This window comes from Balaenoptera ricei, chromosome 12, assembly GCF_028023285.1.
Source record: "Balaenoptera ricei isolate mBalRic1 chromosome 12, mBalRic1.hap2, whole genome shotgun sequence".
Taxonomy (NCBI): Eukaryota; Metazoa; Chordata; class Mammalia; order Artiodactyla; family Balaenopteridae; genus Balaenoptera; species Balaenoptera ricei.
Window position 1 is genome coordinate 88814211 of NC_082650.1, and position 25132 is coordinate 88839342.

The 25132-nt window shown below is 34.8% G+C and overlaps 1 protein-coding gene across 1 annotated transcript in view; it reads right to left on the minus strand.

Moving 5' to 3' along the window:
- The window catches only part of ADGRB3 (adhesion G protein-coupled receptor B3), an 802747-nt gene that overhangs the window by 469256 nt on the left and 308359 nt on the right, over positions 1 to 25132 (minus strand). Inside the window, exons 2-4 of the mRNA XM_059942117.1 lie at positions 23647 to 23757; positions 17519 to 17680; positions 11184 to 11348 (exon numbers count right to left, since the gene is read on the minus strand). Coding sequence (XP_059798100.1) covers positions 11184 to 11348; positions 17519 to 17680; positions 23647 to 23757 — 438 coding nt within the window. The remainder of the gene's footprint in view (positions 1 to 11183; positions 11349 to 17518; positions 17681 to 23646; positions 23758 to 25132) is intronic.

Below are 25132 nucleotides of genomic sequence, written 5' to 3' on the forward strand. Positions count from 1 at the left end.
TGAATGGAGGGCATTGTGAACAGCATCCAGAAAGCCAGGTGAATAACTACGCAGAGGAGTTCATGAAGAAGATAGAGGGCAGATTTTGCAAACTTTTTGTCAACTGTGTTATGGATTTTGCCTATTTTTCACAGATCATTAAGAAGCCATTGGAAAAAAGAAAAAAGAAAAAAAGAAGAAGAAAACAAAGAAAAAGAAGGAAAAAAAAGAAAAGAAAAAATAGGAAAAAAAAAAGAAGCCATTGAAGAATTTCAATAGGATTCTCTGATCATATGTAGTGCAGGGAAGAGAAAGAATCATGGGAGATGGTGAGAAGGGTCTGAACTGGGATGAGGAGAAGGTACCAATGGTGCATCCTGGGAGATCAGGGCCACACGGGAAGGACCGTGAGTGGAGAGAGGACCAAAACGACGTCCAGGTGTCTGGTGACCAGAATGGAATATAGATGGTTGACTTTGTCTTTGGAAGTTCAAATTGAGATGCATTTATTTATTCACTCATTCGAATGACTGTTAAGAATCTCTTAGTCATCAGACTCTGTGGTAGGTATTAACAAGAAATACAAGAATTTGAATTCCAACCTCAAAAATATGATAACAGTAAAAGAAGTACTCTACACATACAAATAAGTAAATGAAAAATTAAGAGCAATACATCTTAACACAGCAATGAAGACTTTCAGAGAACAGATCACACCTACTTGCGGGGTAATTATGATTTGGATAATTTAGACAAAGGAGACAGCATTCATGAAGGTATAATCCCACAGGCCACAAACTACAAGGGAGCAAAGGAATCAGGCAAAAATATTTACCTAATTTAGAAGGCATAAACTAGCATATAAGTGTTATAAATGAACTAGGATATAACTCTCTACTTTTTCCAGTATCATTCCATGGCTCTTGGTCGATTTCATTACAGCGAAAGAGAGTTCACCATAAATCCAAAGTTCCAACATAAACTAATGCTGCTGTGAAAACCCACCTAAACAAGAAAGCCTGGCAGAATAGGAGTGAGTACTTTCAACCTAATTGCAGGTCTCGCTGGTAGCTGTTAAAAAGAAGTCTGTTTAATATGTGTCTAGCTGTATTTAATAAACACTTTGTGAGATGAAAAATCACAAAATGCCAATTTAATCATCCCATTCATGTAATTTTAGCATCTCACTTTATTAAAAGTATCTGACACAATCTTATTGGCTATGTAATCCATTTGCCAGACTAAAAAGTCTAGTGAATCAATAGGCTGATATAAACTATTTTCATTTCAGAATTTTGCTTTTCAAAGATAAGACTTATTAAGTTTGCTTTCAAGAAGAATGGTTAAAAAAAAACATTCATGCCTGCAGCATATGTACCATCTATTTGGCAAAAGAATATACAGGTATTCAAATTTTTGAGAACATTCAGAAAGCAACACATAAACAAAGATGAATTAAGAGATGCCAATCAGTTTAGTGCTCAGTGAGTAGAATAAAAGAATATCTCTTGTCCTTAAGAATTCTGGTTTGAGGTAAATTTTTAGCTTTTTTGTTTGTTTGTTTGTTAATGAATGTAATAGCTACACACTCACTGCAAAGAACAGAGGATTAGTGTCTCCGGCTAGGAAGATGTGCACGTGGTAATGACTGAGTCAGAGGTGGAATCAGAGAAGATAATTGGGCAGGGGGCTGTATTATGGACGAGGAATGAGGAAAGACCTTGCCTAAGAGAGATTAGGAAAAATATTTGTGAAGTGTTTTGCTCAGAGGGCTTTTTTTGAAAGAAGACTTTGCATCACCATAGTTAAAAATTTTTAAACATTTAAAATCCATACATTTGTAATATTAGTTCAGTCCTTTCTGCCAAAGTACACATGTTCTGTTTTGGCTAAAGTTCAAGAATGAGTTAAATTAGACATTTGAGGGAACTTTTGAGGTTCAACACCACCATAAACATCAACAAAACATATATTTTAGATATGAACAGTTTTGTTTATAAATTAGTTACAGAAAATAAATAACAATGAAATTGAAGATGTATCAAGTGGATGTTTTTGACTTTTTATTTTACACTGAGAACTAGAAGTTTCTTTTCCTGAACATTCACTGCACCAGTATGAAAGAATGGACTTGACAAAGTAACTGATTGGATATTTTTAAAAAAGAGCAAAAACCCAATATTCCTTTAGTGAGTGTGTTATAGAGTGTGGTAAGGCAAAGTTCCATTTCCGCTGTGAAAATGGAAAATTGAGAGGTTAGAAAGAGAGGAGTACGTGAATTTAATTTAAAAGATTAGACAACTGACTTATATGTACATGAAAGAGTTTCTTTAGTGCCAAATGTGGAACGTTGTTTTATTTTAGGTTTTTTGTTTGTTTCTCATCCTAGAATTTAAAACAAAAAAATCATTAATTATGTTCTGGGGGGGAGGGATAAATTAGGAGTTTGAGATTAATATATATATACACTAATATATATAAAATAGGTAAACAACAAGGACCTACAGTATAGCACCGGGAACTATACTCAGTATCTTGTAATAACTTACAAGGGAAAATAATCTGAAAAAAAAGATATATATGCATATATAATTGAATCACTTTGCTGTACACCTGAAACTAACACAACTAAACCAACTATATGTCAATAAAAAAATTAAAATAAAAAACAATACCACAATATCACTGAAATCACCTAAACCAAAAAAAAATTAAAAAGATCTTTCAGGAAATGGTAGTGTCATTTTACTGATTAGGAAAAAGTAGAGGTTTTTGAGAGGTGGAAATTAAGAGTTCTTTTATGGGCATTTAAGCATTTCTTAGTCTGATATATGCATTATACTTCAGGGATTAAATGTTGAGATATTTAAAAATAAAAACCAATTATCATATGATACACCTAAGTTTTCTATTTCATAACCTCTTGTCTAGGTACCACACAAGACATGAAGAGACTTTTTTCTTTTTATCTGATGCTTAACTGGGATCCAGAGTGGTGCCGAAGCTGCTTCTCCTTCAGCTGCATTCAGGTTTGCTCTCCACCTGGGTGAGTACGGAGGCAAGAAACCACCAAGGCCCTCCCCACCCTACTACCCACCCAGATACGACTGCCTTCCACACTGACAGGGAGAACCCCCAGACTCACTGCAAAACCACGAGCTTGAAAACACCTCAAAGCTTTCTTTCTAGAACTGTGTTCCTACTGAAGGCTAATTAGCACCTTGTCATTTTGTCAGAAAAGTGTTCCCGATGATTTGGGGAAATGTAAACATTCCCAAACTGGCTCCTCTGTACTCCTGAGAAACGATGCACACAGCATCCGCACTGTGACCGGTCTTGTTCTGTTAGACTCAGGGGAAACTGTGCTGATAAAGACCCACCAAGCTCTGCTCTCCTGGAACGTGTAGTCTGAGGGGCTGTGGTGGAGACAGATGATGATAAACAAGTAAACAAATGAGTGAACAAGAGAGTCACAGCTGGAAGTGTTCTGAAAGCAGTGTGACCACAGGAGAGCTTAGTTCCCATCACTAAAAGAAGCCAGAAGCATAAAGTTCCGTGGAAGGCTCTACCCAAGGGAGGTCTTGAGGTCTAGAAAGCTTTGTGTTATCGGGGAAAGAGAGAAGCCTGGGGCTCGTGGGGATCACGAAGAGGGGGACGCGGCAGGAGGTGGGTTTGGAGGGTGAGCAGATGTCCGATCCTGGAGGACCCGGCAGGCATGGGGCCAACAAGGTGAGGCACCACGAGAGGACTTTAAAGTAGGGAAGAGATGTGACATTTTAACCGTTCATTTTGCGGTTGTGTGTAGATTGGATTGCACAGAGACAAGAATGGGTATGGGAGATGTTGGGGACTAGAGTGTAGCCCAGACATGGGTAAATGGTAGACCCTTTTACTGAACTGGGTTAGAGTAGGTTTCAAACAGGTCCGCGGATACACAGTCCAGAAATATTAGAATGTCTATTTGGAACGCGTTGAATGTGTGATGCCATTGTAGACCTAATGCAGGGAGCCCTACTCTGAATAGACTTTGTTTAAAGCTGTATCTCCCAAATTTATTTAAAAATCAATCCTCCCTCCCCTCTTTCCCTTTTTCTTCCTTTTCATGGGACACCATTTGGTAAACATCGCATTAGAGGGCATAATTTCTTCCATGATAGGCAGCCAGGTTAAGAATCAGCACTTTCTTAGGCTTTTTAGTTTCTTTTCATTTCCATCATAAGCATTTGCAGTTGGATTTTTCCAGTGCTATTTTTCAATTTAAAAACTCCAAATGCCTATTTCTTAACTAACCATCCCACAAAGGTGACTAAGAATAGAGAACACGAGGCTGTATTTTGAAGCTGGGAGGATGCTGAGATCAGTCTGTCCTACCTTCATGTAATGTGCTTCCTTATACAACAGTGTCACTCTGGGGACACAAAGTTTTTTTACAGCAATGTGACACATGACCAGATTTTCTGGACCCAGAAGAATTAAAATTGCAATGGCTAAAACATTAGATTCCTGGGGTTTGCTGTGTTAAAGAAACTTCCTTCTGCAATTGTGTTCACCCGGAAGAAAAACCTGTCTCCGATGTGCAGGGAACAATTCCTATGATACATTTTATCTTATTTTATTATTTAAAAAATTTTTTTATAGTTGATTTACAATGTCGTGTTAATTTCTTCTGTATAGCAAAGTGATTCATTTATACACATATATACATTTGTTTTTATATTCTTTTCCATTATGGTTTATCCAAGGATATTGAATATAGTTCCCTGTGACTATGATACATTTTAATGAAAATACTATGTTTCAGTCTATTTTCTCATCTTGACCAATAACTGGTGACACTATAGTATAGACTGGATAACAATAACCACAAGTTAAAGTCATGAATATTTTGAACACTAAAACCATCATTTCAACAACTGTTCTGTGTTGATTGCTGATGACTGATTAAGTTACCTGTAGGGAGGAATCGGGGGAGAAGAGTTCTGACCCCTGACTTTGAGGCTATCTGATTTAGGTATGCCAAAGTTGGAAAGCTCTGATTTTTACTGAATTGGGAGTTACCCAGGGAATGGGAAAGACTCCTTTGGGATACAAGACTGAAATGTAGAAGAGCCATATGCTGAAGAGCAAAAACCTATGTTTCCTATTTGTCATTTTAAAATAAATGACAAAAGAGGAAAATCAAAATGAAATATCATTTTTAAAAATTAGAATTAAGAATAGAAGCAAGTTATCGTGGTAAGGGCTAAGAAGGATTTAAAAAAAAGGATGGTAAGTAAATTAAGACAAAGTTTAAATGAGAAAAATATTAAATAGTAAAAGAGAGCAAGCCAGGATTAAGAAAGACACAATTTTTTTAAAACTCTCATAAGCTAAGCACTGAAAGATCACCAGAATAATGCTGAAAATCTGAAATGACACAAAATGAATACAATTGCCACATAATAGACTAGAAGGTTAAGATGATGAAATGCAAATTTTAATTAAAGACCAGGTTAACGAGGCAGCATTTGTGTTTTAAATTATAACATCCTCATGTTGAGACAATCAGGGACCTTTGAACCAAGGTAGGGCAAAGTCTCAGGATCTTTCCACTCTCTGTCCTCACAGGAACGCTCCCTGCAGAGGGACTGTGGGGAGGTCACCCTCTCACAAATGCTGAAGGATCAAAATACTAGGACCACAGGAGACCGAAGCCTCTTGCTCTAGGTAACAGATGTTAGGTTCCAGCTGTGTTCCTCAGGACCTATAGTTGGGTGGTTCTTTCCTTCTTCTTAGAGTTTATGAGTCTGCAAATATATCTGGAAACTACAACCTAATGGGATCTGTCTGGAATGGTTCTGGATTCTCAGGAATGAATTTCTCAAACGCAGGACTGCTCAGCCCCACAGACTGAAATGGGCCCTTATGCAGCTACTTCTCCCTAGAACAATCCTGGCCAAAGAATCCCTTTGAGTGTCTGATGAAGGCTGTCCATAAGAAATAAAGCTCAGAAACTGTCATAATATCCTGAGTTTACTTCACCAAATCCCTAGTTTTTAAAGTAATATTCCCATATAAATCATGATCCTCGACTTCATATTGTTTTATAGTTTTCAAGATTCTTCCACCTAATTTTAATCACATTAACATTCCTATGATACAGAAGGGTAATGAATATTAGCTCTATTTTAAAAATGAAAGAAGTGAGGAATAGAAAAGAGGAAGAAGTTGCCTAAGTAAATATTTAAAATTAAGGATTGGAAAATAAATAAATACATACATACATAAATAAATAAATAAAATTAAGGATTGGAACTAAACCTTAATCCATGTCTGTGAACTCCAGACCACTGAATCATATAATTATATTCATTTATACATAGCCCCATATATAAATGAAAACTTGTCAATAGTTCTTTATTTCAGTCTTCAATCTGTCACTCACTTATTTATCCTTACCTATCCTCTATATTACTTGTTCTCTACTTCATAAATATATATCAGAAAGAGAATTGTCAAAACTGACACAAAGAGGGCCAAACTTAAATCATTGGTTCTTCCAGTCTTCAGCTACTGACAGAGGGAAAAAAATTATTACTATGAAGTAAAATACTGCGAAGAAAATTACCATAGAGCTTGAGGCTTTGAACTAAAAACTTAAGCTTTCATTTTCCCAAAATAATTTAATTTTGGAAAAGACAATATCAATTTTTTTTCGCAGATATACATCTATATAATTTTAATGGAGGGCCTACCTAGAAAATGTAAACATTCCATATGTCTGTCACTTTTCTCCAGCTGAATATTAATCAAAATCAAAATCATTAAAAATAGAAGCATCTAAAGTGATCAAATCACCCTGGAGGAGGAGTCACCACCAAGGTGACACCCAGGCTCAGGTCTGACACTTAGCCAGACCTCAGTACTGTTGGCTGCTTCCTTGTTGTCACAGCGAGGCTGTGTTATCCCCTGTTGGACCTAAAAGCACCAGAAAACACATTAATAACCAGACAAGGTCACTCTGAGACTGTGATAAAAATGAGGTAAAACAAGGTCACTTCATAGACAAAGACAAGGTCCCCGTGGAACCCACAATGTTCCAAGCATTCTCCTTTCTCAGCTAAGATGAGTGACTCACTTCTTCACCAACTGCATCTGGTCTTCCCTCATCCTAGATAATTTACTAAGATACACAATCATAGCATTGTCCCCCCTCCCTGACACCATCAAATCTGGAGCAAAGCCCCACTTTTTTAAACCTTCTGTGAAATCACCCAACACAAGCCCAAATCCTTGATAAGTCTTTCCTAACACCCCCTTACTAAGACGCCCTGCAATTCCCTATGTTGATTTCCCCTCACTGCCAAGAGTAACAAACCCAACTTGTTCAACTACAAGTGTCATCCTGATGGACTCTCTCACTGGAGGACACTGACATGATAATAATACTAGTACTAGAGAGTGTTTGCTCGTTTGCCACCTACCATGGTCCTCTCATGAAGAGGGTGTTACTATATTGTCCTCATTGTACAGCTGAAGAAACTGAGGATCAGAGGGGCAACATAGATATGAAAAGATGATATCTAAATTTAAATGTATGTTCTCTTGCAAAAGTCCAAGATCTTTCCCCTACAACACATTAATGTATTATTAAGTAGGCACAGAAAATGTCCTAGAAAAATTTGGATGAGTATTAGAAATTCATACATGTCAAGAAAATCCAATCAATAGTCATCTAGTGCATATCACCAGGTACAAAGTTGCATGGAGAGATAAATAGGAAATAAAAGAGCATTTCCTTGTCCTCAAATATATCAATTATGAACTTGATGCTCAATTAGTGACTGCAATGAAAATTCAGAGAAAACAGAAAACATAGGTTGGACTGCCAGAAGTTCTGAGTTTGGTGATAAGAGAAACATATCCCAAAGACCCCTGAACACATACATACATACACACATCCTTCCATAGTACCACACGTAATTATTACTACAGATGAGAAAAGGGGGAAAACGAAGTCCCATCACGTTTATGAGCCAGTGAATGAATCACAGTGAAATCCTTTCGTTGCTCTGTATACCTCTGGCCCATCTCCCCCCAACCAACACCAGTCACTGTTCTCAGACACAGTACACAAGTCGGTAACTAGTAACTCAAACTAGGAAATATCAGATCAGATCTACCCTTTCCTTCCTTTCTTCTCTCCTTATATGGATCTCAGGCAAGTGGTTTACTTTCATCTCTAAAGAAGTTGGGAGAAAGTTGGACATTGACTAAGGAAAGTATCAGATAAAATTAGGATGCCATCTACTTAGCAGTAGACATCAGAATTTGCATAAATAGAACCATTTCATTATTTGATGTGAACAATATTCATCATCCCTACATAGTATCCACTTTGTTATGGGGGTGATATGTGCTTCCTAAAAGCAGGAAGCTGGGACGCTGCTCTGACATGATCCCACACTAAAACGTCACTGCCCATGACCACAACCTGCATGGTCAAATCTTGCAAAGGTGGTGAGCAGAGACCCAGTTTGTTGTTTTGAATGTTTCATCTGCTCTCTTCTGTTCTTCACTTCACAATCAGCCTAACCAAGGAGAACCAAGTGTGGGTCTTGGCCCACTTCTTCATCACTGGCAATTTTCCCATTATAGGTTTTCCCTTAAGAGGTGGTCTTAGGGTTCTCAGGTAGGATGGCTACAAGAAATGGAGGTTGAAACCACTTACTATTCAAATTACCACATCTCATTGAGACTAGAGTATTTGTATATGTTTTTCAGAATTGCATTTAATTTTTCACATGCTAATTTCTAAATCCTCAGAAGATATTACAACTTTCTTGAGATCAAGGACTATATATTCTTCTCAGTAGTGTCTTACATCTAGTTGACATTTAATAATGTTTTATATTCAGTGAAGGTGCCTGAGATTAGCTATAAGAAATTAGTTCTAATTCTTCTAATATCTAGGAAGAATTTGAAACATTTGTACCAAACATATCTTATATAATTTAAAAACATAATGCCAAAATTTTGAGCAGAGTATAAAAATATATTTTTTTAAATCATAGTTATAAGAATTCCCTTTCAGATAGCAAGGAAATTGGGATAAAATATGGTAAGAATTTTATCTTTTATGATGTAACTAAATCCAAGAATGGAAATAACAGAAGTCAGAAGCAACATATTTATTAAGTATTCAAGATAGATCCATAATGCTCACTTTATGAGAAAATATGAGCTAGGCCAGAGTTACAATTAGTATAATCGTAACTCCCCAAAATTAAAGACCTAACAAAAGAAAGCCAACCAAATTTAAGGGTCTTAGAGTGGCTCCAGTGATAGTATAATACAGGTAAAACACACATGGTTACTACTTGAGTGATAAAGCAAAAACTACATCAACTTAGAAAAATGAGTTTTCTTATCTAAATTGTAACAACTCAGCCTCTCTGTGCACTCATCCAAGCCTTTTCCTGCTAGAAAAAATTCATGGAAAGTGTACTATGAAAAACCTGGTTGACAACATTTTACTGATCAGTGCTATTTTATCTTTGTACTTATGCGGATCAACTGAGGTAAAAGAATTAACTAGAAACTAATATATTAAAAGAGAGTCTATAGTTAGCTATGATTTTTTATTTCCCAGTGTTATCTATTTTTTCACACTCCACAGAAAAATAAGAGTGAACTCTGACTCCCCATAAATATCACAGCTCAGCAGTTAAAAAAAATTCTAAAATTTGTATAAAGTTACTCAAATCTTTGGAAAAAAGGCAGAGCATAAATATATATGTGTGTGTCTGTGTGCCTACCTGTATGTTTACAGAGAGATAGAAATAAGACAGAACATAAATAGATTTTCTGGGAGTGATTTGCAAATAAGGAATCATGATTATTGACTCCCCAATATTCATAATACTTGAATACTGAATCATACGAGTTATATTCATCATTTGTAGAATTCATAACATTCTAAAAGTGACGATATTACTCAATACAACTACTACATATTTACATGTATATTCCTAAGTGTAGCAAGCCAGTTAAAGAGAACAATTAAGCTTGTTAGATGACTGTTGCTTCTCTACATTTTTGGATGTTTTTCAGTCTTCAGATGTTTTAGATTCTTAAAATTTCCAGAACAACTTTGAATCACTGCCTTATAATATAGGATATTAACTTGGGGAATTTAAAGGGCAAATGGGACTCAGTGTGAGTTGAATAATGTGTCTGGAGCTCACTACTGGCATCCCAGCTTTGTTGCTTGCATGTAGAACATGTGACTGCATGGACAGGTGAGAAACTCTCCCAAAGAGAAGATGATGCTTATTTATAATGGTCCCATTGCCATTTTTGTTAGCCTCTGCCATTTGCCACTCCTGTCTGTGTCTTCCTCTAGAAGTGCCTTTGCTTTTCCTGGGGAGATTCTATCATTTGTTTGTTTTTATTTTCTCTCATAAATTGCAAGCCCCTTCAAGCTGGAGATTAGTCTTTTTCATTTTGTAGGTATCTGTTTTATGTGTGAATGTTTCAGCAACTTAAATAATAGCATTACGAAGACTTCTGTCTGGAGTAATGGGTGGAATTAGCAAAGTCGGGTAAAACAGAATTGAAATATTTTGAAGGAAACAAATTTTAAATAACATAAATACACTCTAAGAACAGACTATACAGTCTTCGTAATCACATAAATACTGTATGTCATTTATGATCTAACCATTTTATGCATCTAGCAGTGAATCTAGAAAGTCTGATTTCCTAACAAATGTTTACCATGCTCACACGTGGTCAAGGGTGTATCCCACTCCTTAGCTGAGTGAGTGTGAGAGAATAACATCAGAAGGATTGCCTCCACACTGGTCTCTCTAGTTACAATGTGGATGCAATAGTCAATTCAGGTCTTTGGGATGGCTTATAATTTTTCCAGGAGGGAAATCCAAGTAGAGATAAAATCTTAGTGGGAATCATTAATATACCTATTTATAGAAATCCAATAAAGGTGAGCATTCATTGGTACTCACTCAAGGAAATATTATACACAATTACATATGATAGAATCAAGGAAGGTACCCAGTTTTATTTAAGCAAGAATCAATACGCAAAGGACACATTTTCCAGCGTGACTGAATGAAGGTTGTACTCTTAATATCTCCTAGGTATCCTAGGGACCATATACAGGGACATAAATGCCAAGCTCCCCAAATCCAGAACAGGCTTACCTGGGCAGAGAGCGATATTACAAGGCTTATGATGAGTCTCGGGTCCTTCACATGGCCTTCCCCCATACTGGGGCGGAGTGCATGCCCGTGTTCTTGTTCTTTGGCCTCGACCACACGTGAATGAACACAAACTCCACGGAGACCATTCCTCCCAGACTCCATGGACTGTAATAAAGCAAAGAAGCTTCAACAACAGAATCAGAGAGGCGAAGTCAAAGATTATTTTTCTTTATAATTAAGAAAAAAACTCATCAAATAGACAAGTATGAAGATATTTTAAAAATTCAATTGGATTACTCTTATTTGTCACAAAATGTAAGTTAAGTTAGCAATCATTTAAATAATGGAAAATTGCATGTACCTCTTTTTGTATTTGAACAATTATGTTATAAACTTTAAAAGTTTTTTTGTTTTTTTTTAATGGAAATGCACCTCTCTCCCTCATAGTAAAATAGTCATGAGTTACTTCTATGTAAAAGTAACATCAACTAAATTTCTTAGAGTGATCTTCTGGAGTTAAAATTGCATTTAAATAGATAAGGGTCAATTTTATTCTTCCAACATTTACAAAGTTTCAGGATTAATAAATTTTATGGTGTCAGAGAAAGAAAAAAATCTGAAAATTGATGGTACATATTTTAAACAGCTTTTTTACCTCACATTTTAGAAAACATATTTTTGCCATTTAAAAAATGTGGGTGTTTAAAGTCACTGTCTTTTGAGTAAGAGGGAAATTTCAAAAACTCTATCTACTTGCATAATAGCCTCCTCTCTCCCCAGTTTTAATATGAGGGGCAAATATGAAGACCTCTTTCTAATAGCCAGAAAAACAGAAGATACCTCTCCTCTTCCAGTGACTGGATAGCATTGGAAATCCTCCTAATTAATAAAAATTCTAGAAAAAAACATATGATCTAATTAAGTTATGTCTTATATAACTATCAGTACACCAGTACTTCAAATACACCATTACGATGAATTCACACTTGACCAGAAATACTAACATAATTTGTGTTCCTCCATTAATAACTGCTGCAAATAAATGTTGACATCTTTTGCAGAAAGTCCATTAAGGTTCAAAGTTTAGGTCACTTTCTTGCACTGTCAAATCACCAACCCCATCCCAATTCTTAACATTTGGGACACAGTAAGCAGTTGTACTCCATGGATAATACAAATCAAAAGAAGCCAGGCAAAATGTGCTTTTCAGTTCAAAATTCCTGTCTTGATGTTGAACCTCTGTCTTACTCTTAAAAGTTCCTCAGCAGATGTTTGATATAACACCCACTGACATGAGTAGGGGGAGTAGAAATTTATCACAAAACATGACAAAGATGTTCATTTTCTCTTCAACATTGGTCGGGGTAAGCAGAAGTGTCAGAGGAGACATGCCAGTAAATATAGTACATCTAGAATATTTTGCATGTTATCTGCTGACCAAGTTGTTACTTTAAAAACACAGATATGACATCCTCAATTATGAGGCAGCCTGTTCTCTTCTATTTATACTATTTAGTTGCCCAACTTGTGAAAATATGTTCAAATATTGGAAAAATTAGCCAAATTTAGGTAATATTCAATGAAAAATTCTTTAAGATTCTGTGAAACTTGCTGGAAAGTATATTTCAAAAATACTATACAGAAAAAGTGAGAGAAATTAAGATGTTTGCATTTTTCCCATTTAAGTTTGGGAACACCAAAGACAATTTGTATCCAATTTGGTATAAGAATAAATAGTAAGTCTGTATTTAAGTCTAAGGAAAACACTACACATATACCTATATTTACATATAGGTATATATGATCAATTACAGCAAAATAATTTAAAAGTAACATATATGAATGTACTTTGTTATGTAAACTGTACACCTGTAAGCAATTTTTGCATTTATTTCTAGTTACCAAATGTTCTCCACTTAAAAACCACCTTTTCTCCCCAATTTTCTGTATAAAATGCTAATAGACTATATAGTATTTTTATTTCTGGTTCTGTTCTGTTCTGGTTCTGTTGTCTTCTATCAAATCACATTGTTGCGCATGCAGTGAACAATCCCAGAAGAAAAAGCTGCTAAATTGGCAGATTTTTCTCTAAAATCTCAAAGAAATGTTCATTAATCTTGATGATTTAGTTAAACTATGGAGCTAGAATCCTCTGAAAACTAATCTTTTTTTTAATTTATTTTTTTTAAATTTTATTTACTTATTTTTTACACAGCAGGTTCTTACTCACTACTTCTTAACAGTCTTCATTGCTCCATGGTGAAATTTCATGACTTCTCCACATCAATTTTAAAAAGCAAAAATATGTTTTTTCATTTGAAAAAGACATACAATTATTAAAAATTTGTTACTTTTGATACTTGATACTATTGAATTAGTAGGAAATTGTAGCACAAATCTTGTAATTTTATGAATCCTTTTCATAAAGATTTATGATAAAGATTAAATATTTTTATTTTAATGGAAATTTGTTGGATAAACTACTTTATTTTCAGTAAAGTATGAAAATCTGTAAATGATCTAGTCCATTTGAAAAATGTACCTAGAAACTAAAATCAAATTGATCCATTTTTATAGTTTTCTCCTTTAGACACTAGCTATAATATCATGTCTCTGATTTATCTAGAGAAGAAATGAAGAATACACAATACACAAATTATATTACTACCAGGTTTCTGAAATAAGCATACAAAGTATCTTGTGATTCAGATTGAGATGTATAAAATAACTCCTTTAAGTGAAAGCTTTTTTTCTTAGGGAAATAAATGGATGTGAAAACTGTGACATTAAAAAAAAAAAAAAATCAAAACCATTCCTTAGCCTAAATCAGCTTTTTTCTAAAAGACTGGAATATAGAGTAGACTAGTGGTTCTCAACCAGGGGCAATAATGACCTCCCCTTCCCAGGGGACATTTGGCAACATCGGAGACATTTTTGGTTGTCACAGCTCAGGGGAAGAAATGGGGCTACTGGTATCTAATGAGTAGAGGCCAGGGATGCTGCCAGACACCCCCAAATCCTCAGGCCAGCCCCACAACAAAGATTTATCCATATCAAAATGCCAGTGGTACCAAGGTTGAGAAACCCTGCAAGAGGTCATAAAACTGTAAATCAGAAACCAGGGCAGTAAATACAGAATTTCATGTAGCTCTCTCTTTTTCTCAATTTACTTTCTGTTTATCCCGATCATTTTCTGCCCTGAGCAATAAGGGTTGCTGAAGACACTATGATGTCAGAGCAACAATTTTGTAAAAGGCTGGATATCTTAGGATTCATATTAGAAATAACACATTATTATGCAATTTAAAACTCTTTAAATGTGAATAATGTGGGTGAAAGGTTACTAATTTATAATACTATTGATTAGCCTTTAAGAGTACAAATAATATAAGCTCTAGTTCTATCATCCCACATATTCTGTGAAAAGTGACATTAATATTCAGTTTGTCCTTGCGTCATTTTCATTAATTAAATAGCAAATACCCTTGCTTATTCACAGTGTGACAAGTAGGTTATTTCTGAGATAATCTTCTTCTTGGGAATAAAGTATTTCAGAAAGATATTTACACTGTTCAGCGTACTATGTTAGGTTTTAAATTCACTTCTTGTCACTGTTTTCATTATATATTGTGTAAAAACATACATATTTACCAGCATGACAAATAACTGAACAAAATATCAAACACAAAATATTTCATAGCAAGCACAATCACCATCTGAAAGGTATCACAGTTTCCTGTAGTGGGATACTTATTTTACATTTTTAAAATAATAAAGTTGCTAAATTATTCTTCATGTTTGGAAAATTAAAAAGAAATCAACAAAATGCTTTTCATTGTCTTTAATTCAACATCTGAACTATAACAATGATTAAAAGATACGTATTTCTTATCATCAGTACTATTTAAGCAAATTTAAAAGGTAAACCTATACGTATACGAAGGTGAAGAGAAACCAGTAATTAGTATGTACTTCTTCAGTAGGCATAATAGTAGAAGGTTTAAGAAACTGAGGAAAAGCTTTATAATCATAGAATATTATTCAGTTTTCTGGACATGAGATGCAGAGTGAAAGGGAGTACACACTGGTCCCACTATACATGGTCTCCACGCCCAGTGAGGGGATGGGTCAGCAGCCTCGGGCAGAAGGATGGAGATTTCTATATGTCAGCCAGGTGAGTGTTCATAATGAGTGTTTGGAAAGTAAGCTCTGAATGGAGAACTGTGGAGAACACTTTAGCACCCACTCAGACTTCCATTTGGGGATCTGTTTGCCATTAGAGTCTATCCCTGTATGTTAAAAGGATCTTGACTCTTCAAAAGGATACTGACAACCTAAATGTATATGTCAAGTACAGCTTAACTCTCTGTTGACACTTTTCTCATTGCCAAGTACAGGGCACTTGATCATGGAACCCTTAACATAAATACTGTAAATAGGGTCCAGCTTTAAGTACTCATCCAGACAATGCACTTAACCCACACCCACCTGAAAATCCACTAGCATTTCCTCATGAGGTCCTTTTACCTATAAAATGTAGACACATTACAATTTCTAAATTGCCCATCTCCTTACTGCTCTTGTTTCCCTTCTCTTGCCTTATGTACTTGAGTATGTTTGCTCTGTGACCCCTATTATTGTCATCTTTTTTTCACTGTCTTCCCCACCCATGATCTCCTTAAGCATTTTCCCCCCTCTGTTATCTTTTTATGTTTCATTTGATGTTCTTTCTCATCTAGTCTGATTCCCTCTGATTCTCACTGACTTTTCTTATTTTCAGTGGAACCATTGCTCTTTTCCTACTAATTCTGTCTTCCCTCCCTCATACCTTTCTGCCCTGTTTATCTTTTTTTTTTAATTGAAGAATGGTTGATCTACAGTGTTTCAGGTATACATCAAAGTGATTCAGTTATGTATGTATGTGTATATATATATATATATATATATATATGTTTTCTTTTTATTCTGCCCAATTTATCTTTTAATTCTACCTTTGTCTACTGCTTTGTGCCTCCCAAGCCCGTAGCAAAGGGATCTCCCATCTCACTGCAGCATTCCTCCTCCACGACTGCCCACCACTTCCTTCCCCTTTTAGTTTTTCCAGCTTGCCTTTTCTTTTATCATCTAATCCTTTTTAAGTGTACAGTTCAGCAGTGTTAAGTATATTCATGGTGTTGGGAAACAGGTCCCCAGAAAATTTTCATTCTGCAAATCCAAACTCTGTACCTGTTAAACATCTCCACCTCCAAATTGTTTTTGAATGAGTTGCCCTCGCCCGTTCTTCTGCGAAATTGGGATTGTCCCTGCCCCTCCCCCATGCCACCCACTCTGTACTCTTGCTTTTAGCAACTGCAGAATTAGGCTTCTCTGGAAATGGAGCTTGCCAGAAGACTTAAGCACACTTCAGATGAAAGGCGGCTGTAGTGCCAGGCCCTTTCTTTGCGCCCACCTCACTCCAGAGGCCCCTGGAAGGGCGTGAATGCAAGTCCATTGTCAACTGCAGTGGTCTGAGTCCGCATCACCCATCCACCAAATGGCTGAGCAGAAACACAGACCTAGAGATTCACAGGATTACGTGCTTCGGAATTCTTGAAAGAAAGCCCAGAATCCTTTTAGTACTTATTTTTACATGAAAGTCAGTGGTCTGAGAAGAAGAAACGCTTATAATATGCATGTATGCACCGATGGACAAAAAAAATGTTGATGTAACATGGAAAATCTGATCCTAAGTGGGTAAGCTATTACGTTATGCTCCATTTAACATGTTTTGTTTTGGTTTTTTTTTTTTTTTTTTTTTTCCATTAGTGACTTTAAGTTTACAGGCAGAGGATGGCTCTGATGAGGGTAGTCACTTAAATGAAATAAACTAACAGAAAGTCCTTTGGCCCGGGACACTATTCTGCCCGATGGGGTCAAATAAGTGGTAGGAAAATAGCTGACTGCCTTAAAGGCTGTATCAACCACTGCCTTAAACACTGGGTACTGATCACATTTCCAGGATGCTGGCAAATTTCACTATTCCTCCAACATTCAATTGGACATTTTCACCATCTAAAATAAGTAAAGACTTGGAATCTTAAATACCATTAGAAACAGATACAGAATTTCAAGCTTATAGGTGCAGTGGGTAGGGAGTCACTTTTGTAATTTCTTGGTTGCTCTGAAAGCGGAAAGAATCATATACATAATAAAATCTCACAGTTGAATACAAATTACACTTATCCACTCTAATTAAAATGCCTATACCAGGTTCATATGAAAATAACACATCGTTCCAAATGCGTAGCATGACACAATTCAATAACATCCACAGTTGTAGTTGCTGCTAACACTACCTGGACAGAGGGCAGTGTTATTGCAAACCCTTGATTCTCTTAATGGGCCGCTGCAGTGTGTCCCGTAAGGTGATACACAAGTTCTGGTTCGCACCTGCGACCCCTGACCACAAGTAACTGAGCATGTGCTCCACTGGGACCACTCTTCCACGCCAGATTCACCTGTGTGCAAGACAACAAATAAACATGAAATACTGTATTGAATATTCATCTAGTAAGCATTATACCAAACTGACATTATGACATGCAAGAATAATTTCAATTTAAGAACATGACAGTATATCAAAGATACACAAAAAACATTTCAGAGAAAAAGAAACTTAAAGAGAGATACTATTACACTGACGCAAGATCCAAGTTAGCTATAACCTTGTTAGCAAGACTCCACTTCACAAATCCACTGGGCCATGGATGCTATGAAGGGACAAGTCAGCATTTTTCAAGAATGACTGTTGGAGCGATTCTCTTCAAGCCAATCTAAAGCTTTGTCCTTTGATGGAAGAGGAAACAAAATGTATTGCTAAACTTACTCTGGCTTTGGTGAGTAGGAATATATTGATGTATCCTTCCCCAGTCGTTTGTTCCATAATCTCCTTTCTAATGCTGGATGAGGTAGGGCTCTGGGAGTTTGGGCATATCTAATTTTTATTGTGTTGAACACTCACACTTGTTTATAATTTATTCCTTGTGCAATTCCTACTTTTTCATCCTATGACAGCTATTTATTTTGTGACAATTTGTTCAAAAACATTCTACTCACAATTTTCCCCATGATGATCCACAGTAGAGAAGTAAGTTTTACTTGAAATGAAGGAAAATTCCTCTATAATTTCTATTAATTTAATCTGGAACTAAAATTTACTAAAAACATAGGGCTTTAAAAAGTCACTGAATGTCTGAATTCATTAACTTTCTTGGAGTAGGCATCACCCTGAAACTACGTCTAAGTTCTATTATGATCCAAAGTCATGTCCCAAGGAGACTTAAAGTCAAGAATTTCTAAGACCATCTCAACGGGCTTCTAATTCTATTCTGGAATGGTGTTCAGGATAGATTTTTAACACTAATTTGAAAACTTGCAGTTGCTTTTCTACAAATACAAAATTGGGCCATTTACCTGCTGGCAGGAACTAGTTAAATTAAATTTAGACTTTGTTGAAAAAGACTACTTTTGCTTCACTTGGTGAAGTGTTTCTGAAAATGCTGCATCACTGATTATATAAATCAAGGAGCAATTTATATTTTACAGATTCTGCTTAGAATTTGATTTGCCTTTAGAAGAAAATTCAACTGATAGAATATGATGATCCATTCTCCACCTTTTTTGGAAAGGTTAATACATGACTTAGAAATGACTTGCAGTGCAACTCAAGGCATCTGGTCCACGGGCTGGGACTCTAGGACAGATGAAGTTTGGACCAGAATGTAACTCAACTTGTTGATCACTGAGAAGTTCTTTTTCCAAAAAACAGAGTCAGATGAAATAAAACATGTGTTTGATAAAGTAGTTCAAGTTACATTCTGGTGTAAGCTTCTTATCTCCTCGAGGGCCCATGACAACTAGGTCACAGACAAGCACACTTTGAGTAGCATTGTTCAGAAGCATTTGCTCTTCTACTGGTCTGCAGTATGCACCCAGAGGTGTAAATAATATAATGCATTTATAAATGCATATATATCATAAGGGCACAGTGGTAACTAGGATGACATATTATATTAAATAGCACATCTTTTCAGTGTTGTGATCAGTGTTTGTCCTGGTCATACTCTATATGTCACCCTTGATTATTTCAGTATTTTTTGCCTTTACCAATTTATATATAACTAATCTATAAAAATGTTATTCAATGACCATTTGAATAATATTTAAAGCTATGCCTCATAGTTTGTTCTTTTACATGAAAGAACACTCTATCAAAGTTAAAAATAATTATTTTAGAAACCCTATATTAAGACAATGGTTAAAAAATATCTACCCATATATGTATACGTGCACATATATATTTAGCAGTGAAAAAAATTTAAGCTTAACGTTGGGGAAAATCTAATGCAAATTTTTTTCTTGTGATATTTCAACCTGTGTTTGTGATGAGATTAAGTGAAGTAGAAATACTATGGTTGAATGTGATTAATTAAAAGCCAGAAAACCTTGAACATTGTGAATTCTATAATAAGTAAAATGATAAAGGTTATGAATACAATTAGTTCTATTTTTCCACAAGAGCATTGCATTGTTATGATGGCAGCAAAAGAAGGTTTAATTAAACTGAGCAATGAATCAGGATCAAGAACTATTTTTATGTGCATTTCTGTAAAATTTTTAAAATTTTGGGTTGCTTCTGAATGTATGAAGCTACAATGATGTTGAACAAGCTAGATAATGATGCCTGGGTCACGAGGGATTGATAATTAGTGCTCAGAATTGGCATTATTCACTCCCCCTCAAACCGGTGGCTCGTTTTGTGGATCAAAGCCAAAACAAATAAATGAATAAGATATATATGGGCTTTCAAATTCTGAATCAAATCTTGCCGTTGAAATACTGGCCCACCTACCAAAATGACCCCATTATATCTCAATCTATAATTTCAAGTGACATTTCCATGAAATAGTTATGATTTCCATGCTGCCACAGCCTCATCCCAAAAGGCATGAAGGCTGTTCTAGTCAAGCACATTGGGGCTCTGTGAGAAATACTTTATAGCAAAGATATTCTGTAAAAAATTCACTGACATTGAGACAGTAAAGAATAACACAAAGTATACTATTCTCAATATATATGTCTTTGGAGATAGCACAAACTAATTTGGTTCCTTAACTTGTAACTTAAGGCATATTACACATTATGTAGAAGGATTCAGTATCTAAGGTACTATTAAGGCTCTTTATTCTGACACGAAACGTGAAAGGAAACTGAAAAAGCACTGTTATTAAAGTCAGAAGATCTGTCGTTGATGGAAAGCTACTGCATATTAGCTCTGTGACCTTGAGAAAGTCACTTTATTTCTCTGAACCTCTCAATAAAATGAGTAATACATTTACCTCAAAACCTAGTTGTGAGGATTAAATGAGGTAAGGTATGGGAGTGCATTTTAAACTGTAAACAGGATACTAATAAAAAATGTTGCTAATATGTTAAAATCATGAAATTAGAAACACACAATTTTATTTTTCTGTTTTAGATAACATGTGACATACTATTTTCCGCACTGGAATAAAAGACTACTTTCCTAAACATGTTTATAAGATCATTTGATAACTATGATGTTAAAAAGCATCAGTATGTGTAATTAAGATGTCTTAAGCCATCTTGTTGGTATTTAATTTAGATGTCTATATTAAATATCTATATCTTATCATGGCATTTCACTTCCATCGACTATAAATACAGCCGTGTCCTAGACTATTTGAGCATTGTACAATTATGTCCAAACTAGCCTATCTCAGTTACCAAATTGACCAAAATGGTCAAGTTATTTTGATAAAGTAATGTGACTTTACTAAATATTACTCTTCTAGAAACATTGCCAGTCACATTATTACTTTATAGAAAGTTTGTTTTTAAATATTGGGTTGACTGATCATAATGACTGAAGAGGCCAGGTTACTCATTTTGAGAAGTAATTCTTAAGTTATACGGTCTGATAGCTCTTGCTTTGTTTTTCCTCATGACTAACATAAAAATATAGTGTGTTTTATTATTCAGTTTTACCCCTATTGCATTATTCTTTGTTCTCAAATTAATGCTAGCAATTACTCATCATTATTTACATGCAACACAAATTTCTTGGTTTGAAAGACAAATAGAAAAGTATAAATAAAACTTAACTTTTGTAGAATTTTATTGTGTGATACTGAGCTGTCTTTATTCAGACTACCTTAACATCTGGAGAAAGTACAATCTCAGAAAATATTTAAGGGAAAAAACAAAAAAACAAAAAACCTGCTGTTTTCAGCTTTACAATTGCCTCGTGTCAAATTATTTATTTTAAAAACGATGTTAAATAATGCAGTTTTCCAGTCTTTAATCAGTATCATAGAAATGTAAATTTAAAATGTCTTATACCTGTATTTATATTTACCTATACTATATTTGGTTTAAAATGAAATAATAACTATATGTTATTCATTAGTTAAAGCATCCAATTAATATTTTCAGGACTTTAATTCTGAAGTTCATTGACTTTTCTGACTTATTGATAACAACATGGGGAAATAGTTTTAAAGCTCCTCATGGATCTATTTAATAAACATTTCATTTATTTTACCAAATCATGTGTCCCTATATATTAGATACAAAACAATGCCTGGAAAATAGTGAGTAAATTAAAATGGAAACTAGTAATTCCTCACTAAGAAAATATAATGTTCCTTGTGATTTGAATTTGCAAAAAGGTTTCTGGCTAAAAACTCTGAATTTTCTTGGTATGTGTCACAGGCAAGTCCAAAAACTGAATTTATATAAAAACTCCTGGCCAAATTGCATAATATTTATGCATAAACTAATTTTGCTACATTATTGGAAATTTAAACTATGGTTCACCATTTCATTAATAGGTGACCCCAATTTTAAGGAATTTCAGTAAACCAATGTCTGCCACTTCTTTTGAAAAATGTCAGGACACCTCTAATCTTACAGAAATGCCCCATGAAATGGCACAAGAAGGATGCTGAGTAGTCAGTCCATGCCCTGTGTCTTTACTTAGAGTCAATCATCCCCTAATCTCTGGTCAGTAGTTGAGACTTTTTGATCCTTGTAAGGGAGAAACATATATTTAGAAATTTAAAATTTTGCCTGAACCTGGTCGTGCACTTTTGGACTTGTTCAATCAAATAGTAGAAATATAAATCACCTTTTCTTAAATAAGAAGGTGCACGAAAAGCAATCCAGATAAGCAAGTTTTCTTCATTTCTGGATTTGGCTGTACCATATATTTTTAAAAATCTAAAAATATGTCCTTAATGTAGAATTTATTCTAAATGTTCTTCCTTTTCTGAGAGTTCTTTGACCTACTTGCCACTAATGTATTCAAGTCTACTATTCACCCATTACCAAGAGCACAATTCATTAAGAATATTTGCATTTTTGAGTTATAGATTCAAATCTAGTGTTCTGAATAAGTATTATCCTAAGATCACATGAACTAAAGGAAATATTCATTCTTCAAAGGAATTTCATCAAAATCAGTCTGAATGTCATGTCAAAAAGCTGGTCATGTACTTGAAACTTCTGTATTAATAGTAAAATACATGATCTAGATTGGAATGTATAAGACTTTATGAAGACATAGATAAAACTGTTAGTTTGCAATTTCCTGCAATAAAACTGACAGATGAAAATGTTTATAACACAGATTAATCATGTTTTCATCTAAGAACGTTCTACATTCAAAGTAAAGAGGGGGAATTATAGCCCATTTATTATGATGAGCCCAAAGAGGAATGCATCTATTTGTTTATATATATATATTTGGAGTGATGTATTTTAAAGTAATCTAATTTATTTAGGATTAAAAATGTTATAAAACAAAAAATCATTTTTGTTGATAGTTAATTATTTGGAGTGTATTATACCTTACTAATAAAGACTGTCAACTTTTTATTATTTAGCTTACATAACAAAATCTTTTCCAAATTAAAGATATTAAATTCTAAAAAAAGTTTCTAACTAATTGCTATACACTTTAACAATCAATTAATATGTATATGATACATGACAACTGAAAAAATATTCAACATATTAAATATTAAATTTCATCATCTAAAGTCCTACTTAAAATATTAATTCTGAAAAGTCCTAAAATAATCAATTATTGATGAAATAAGTTTGCTGAGTTTCTTTAAAAGTTTAATGATACATTTTAAGTAGTTAATTAACATAAGTAAATAATAATATGTAAATCCTAAATGTCCCACAATGAAAGCAAAATAAATCTTACACATTTTTTGTGCACTTTTCAGTTCACAGCTACTTCATTTATGGACTTTAACTGGTGACAAAAAAAAAAAATGGCTCAAAAAAATATCAGCTCCAAAAACTGACAAATGTGCAGCAAAAGATTATGAAAGCATGCAGTGGTTTCATTAAATTAACAACAATAAATAGAAAAATGTAACTAACGTATTACCAGTTTGTGCCATAAATTTAGCAGCATCAGCTTGTTCCTGAGGGACCCTTTTTTCATGAACAGATCGAGGTCGCTGACTTTTAATTGTATGATCTCCCATCATTCCAAATTCTAAAGACAGAATAAAGGTATATGAAAGCTTGTGTGTAGACATTTCTCACAAATTACATCACTGTCTCATGCAATATGTTCCTACACAGACCTAGAAGTTACTGATTAAATCCACGATTCTAAATTTTTTAGGCTGATCTGCTTGGAACATTTCTAAACTCAAGTCAAAAAAAAAAATCTATAAACAAGAACAAGGTTTCAAGAAACAATGATAACAGTCAGTGAAATGACACATCAGGTTTTAAGCCAGCTGAAGTAACAGAAATAGTGTACTCTTTTCTGATCGTGTTTTGAAGCAATACATGAGCAAAAATACAACCACAGAGCTAACTTGTTTTTCAGAGATAGAATCCTGATGCAAACCAGCTGCTGCTTTGCTGAAGAATCATCACCCCGACAAGTTTTTTCAGCACTTCCTTAAGGAGTGAGTAATCCTGTAACCTAGCTTACCTAAGGCAAACATTCACTTGATGGACTATTTTCCCAAAGACAAAGTTGCCCTTAGGGTCCTCCAAAGCTTATAGAAAATGGTGGCTTAGATAACTCTCATTCTCTCCTGCCTTGTGCCCACATAATTCTTCATCCCTTTTCTAACCACTTGGAAGACGGTGTTTTCTCTTGTAAAAGTTATGTTTAAGAGAGAGAATGACTCCAGGTTTCTGTTATTTAATCCTTTCAACATATACCTCCTAGGAAAGGAAAATAATCTGGGCCTAACTCAGAGACAGATGGAGGAGAGAAAAAATAAGCTGAACAAAATAATAGATTCCACATAGCATATATTTTTTAATCTATATGCTTAGAACTCTGTAAGCATTCCATGCTTATTTCACTGTTACTGTAAAATAATTTGAATAAAACCAAAGCCTGATGAATGGAGTGGTTAGTTCTGGCTCACAGGACTGTAGGTGGGGGAAGAGCATTGCTGAGGGGCAGGGGTCAGTGGTGCTCAATGTTCCAAGAAAAGTTTTGGGTCTTTAACACGAGGTCTTTCATACATGACACACATGACTGGGTAAAATATGTTCTAATGATAGTGCAAATAGATTGCTAGACCTAATAATGTCAACATTTGGGAATGGATAATTTCACCAGCTTATTGTTTTGGCGTTTCCCATCCATCTTTAAATCATCTTCTGCTAAAACATTACAATGTACCTTGTACGATTAAGCAGTGTATTTTTTATGCACAACTCTGATCTTTTATGCAAGGAGAAAAGACTAGCATGTGTTTTTGTCCAGCCTGGCAGATTTCCTCATAAATATTAAAGTATGGCTCCTGACAGATTGATTTGTCAGAAATTCTTTCCAGATATTCTACCCAAGAGAACATCCCATGAGAAATCTGAGAAATCTAAATGTGTGTTTGTTTTTG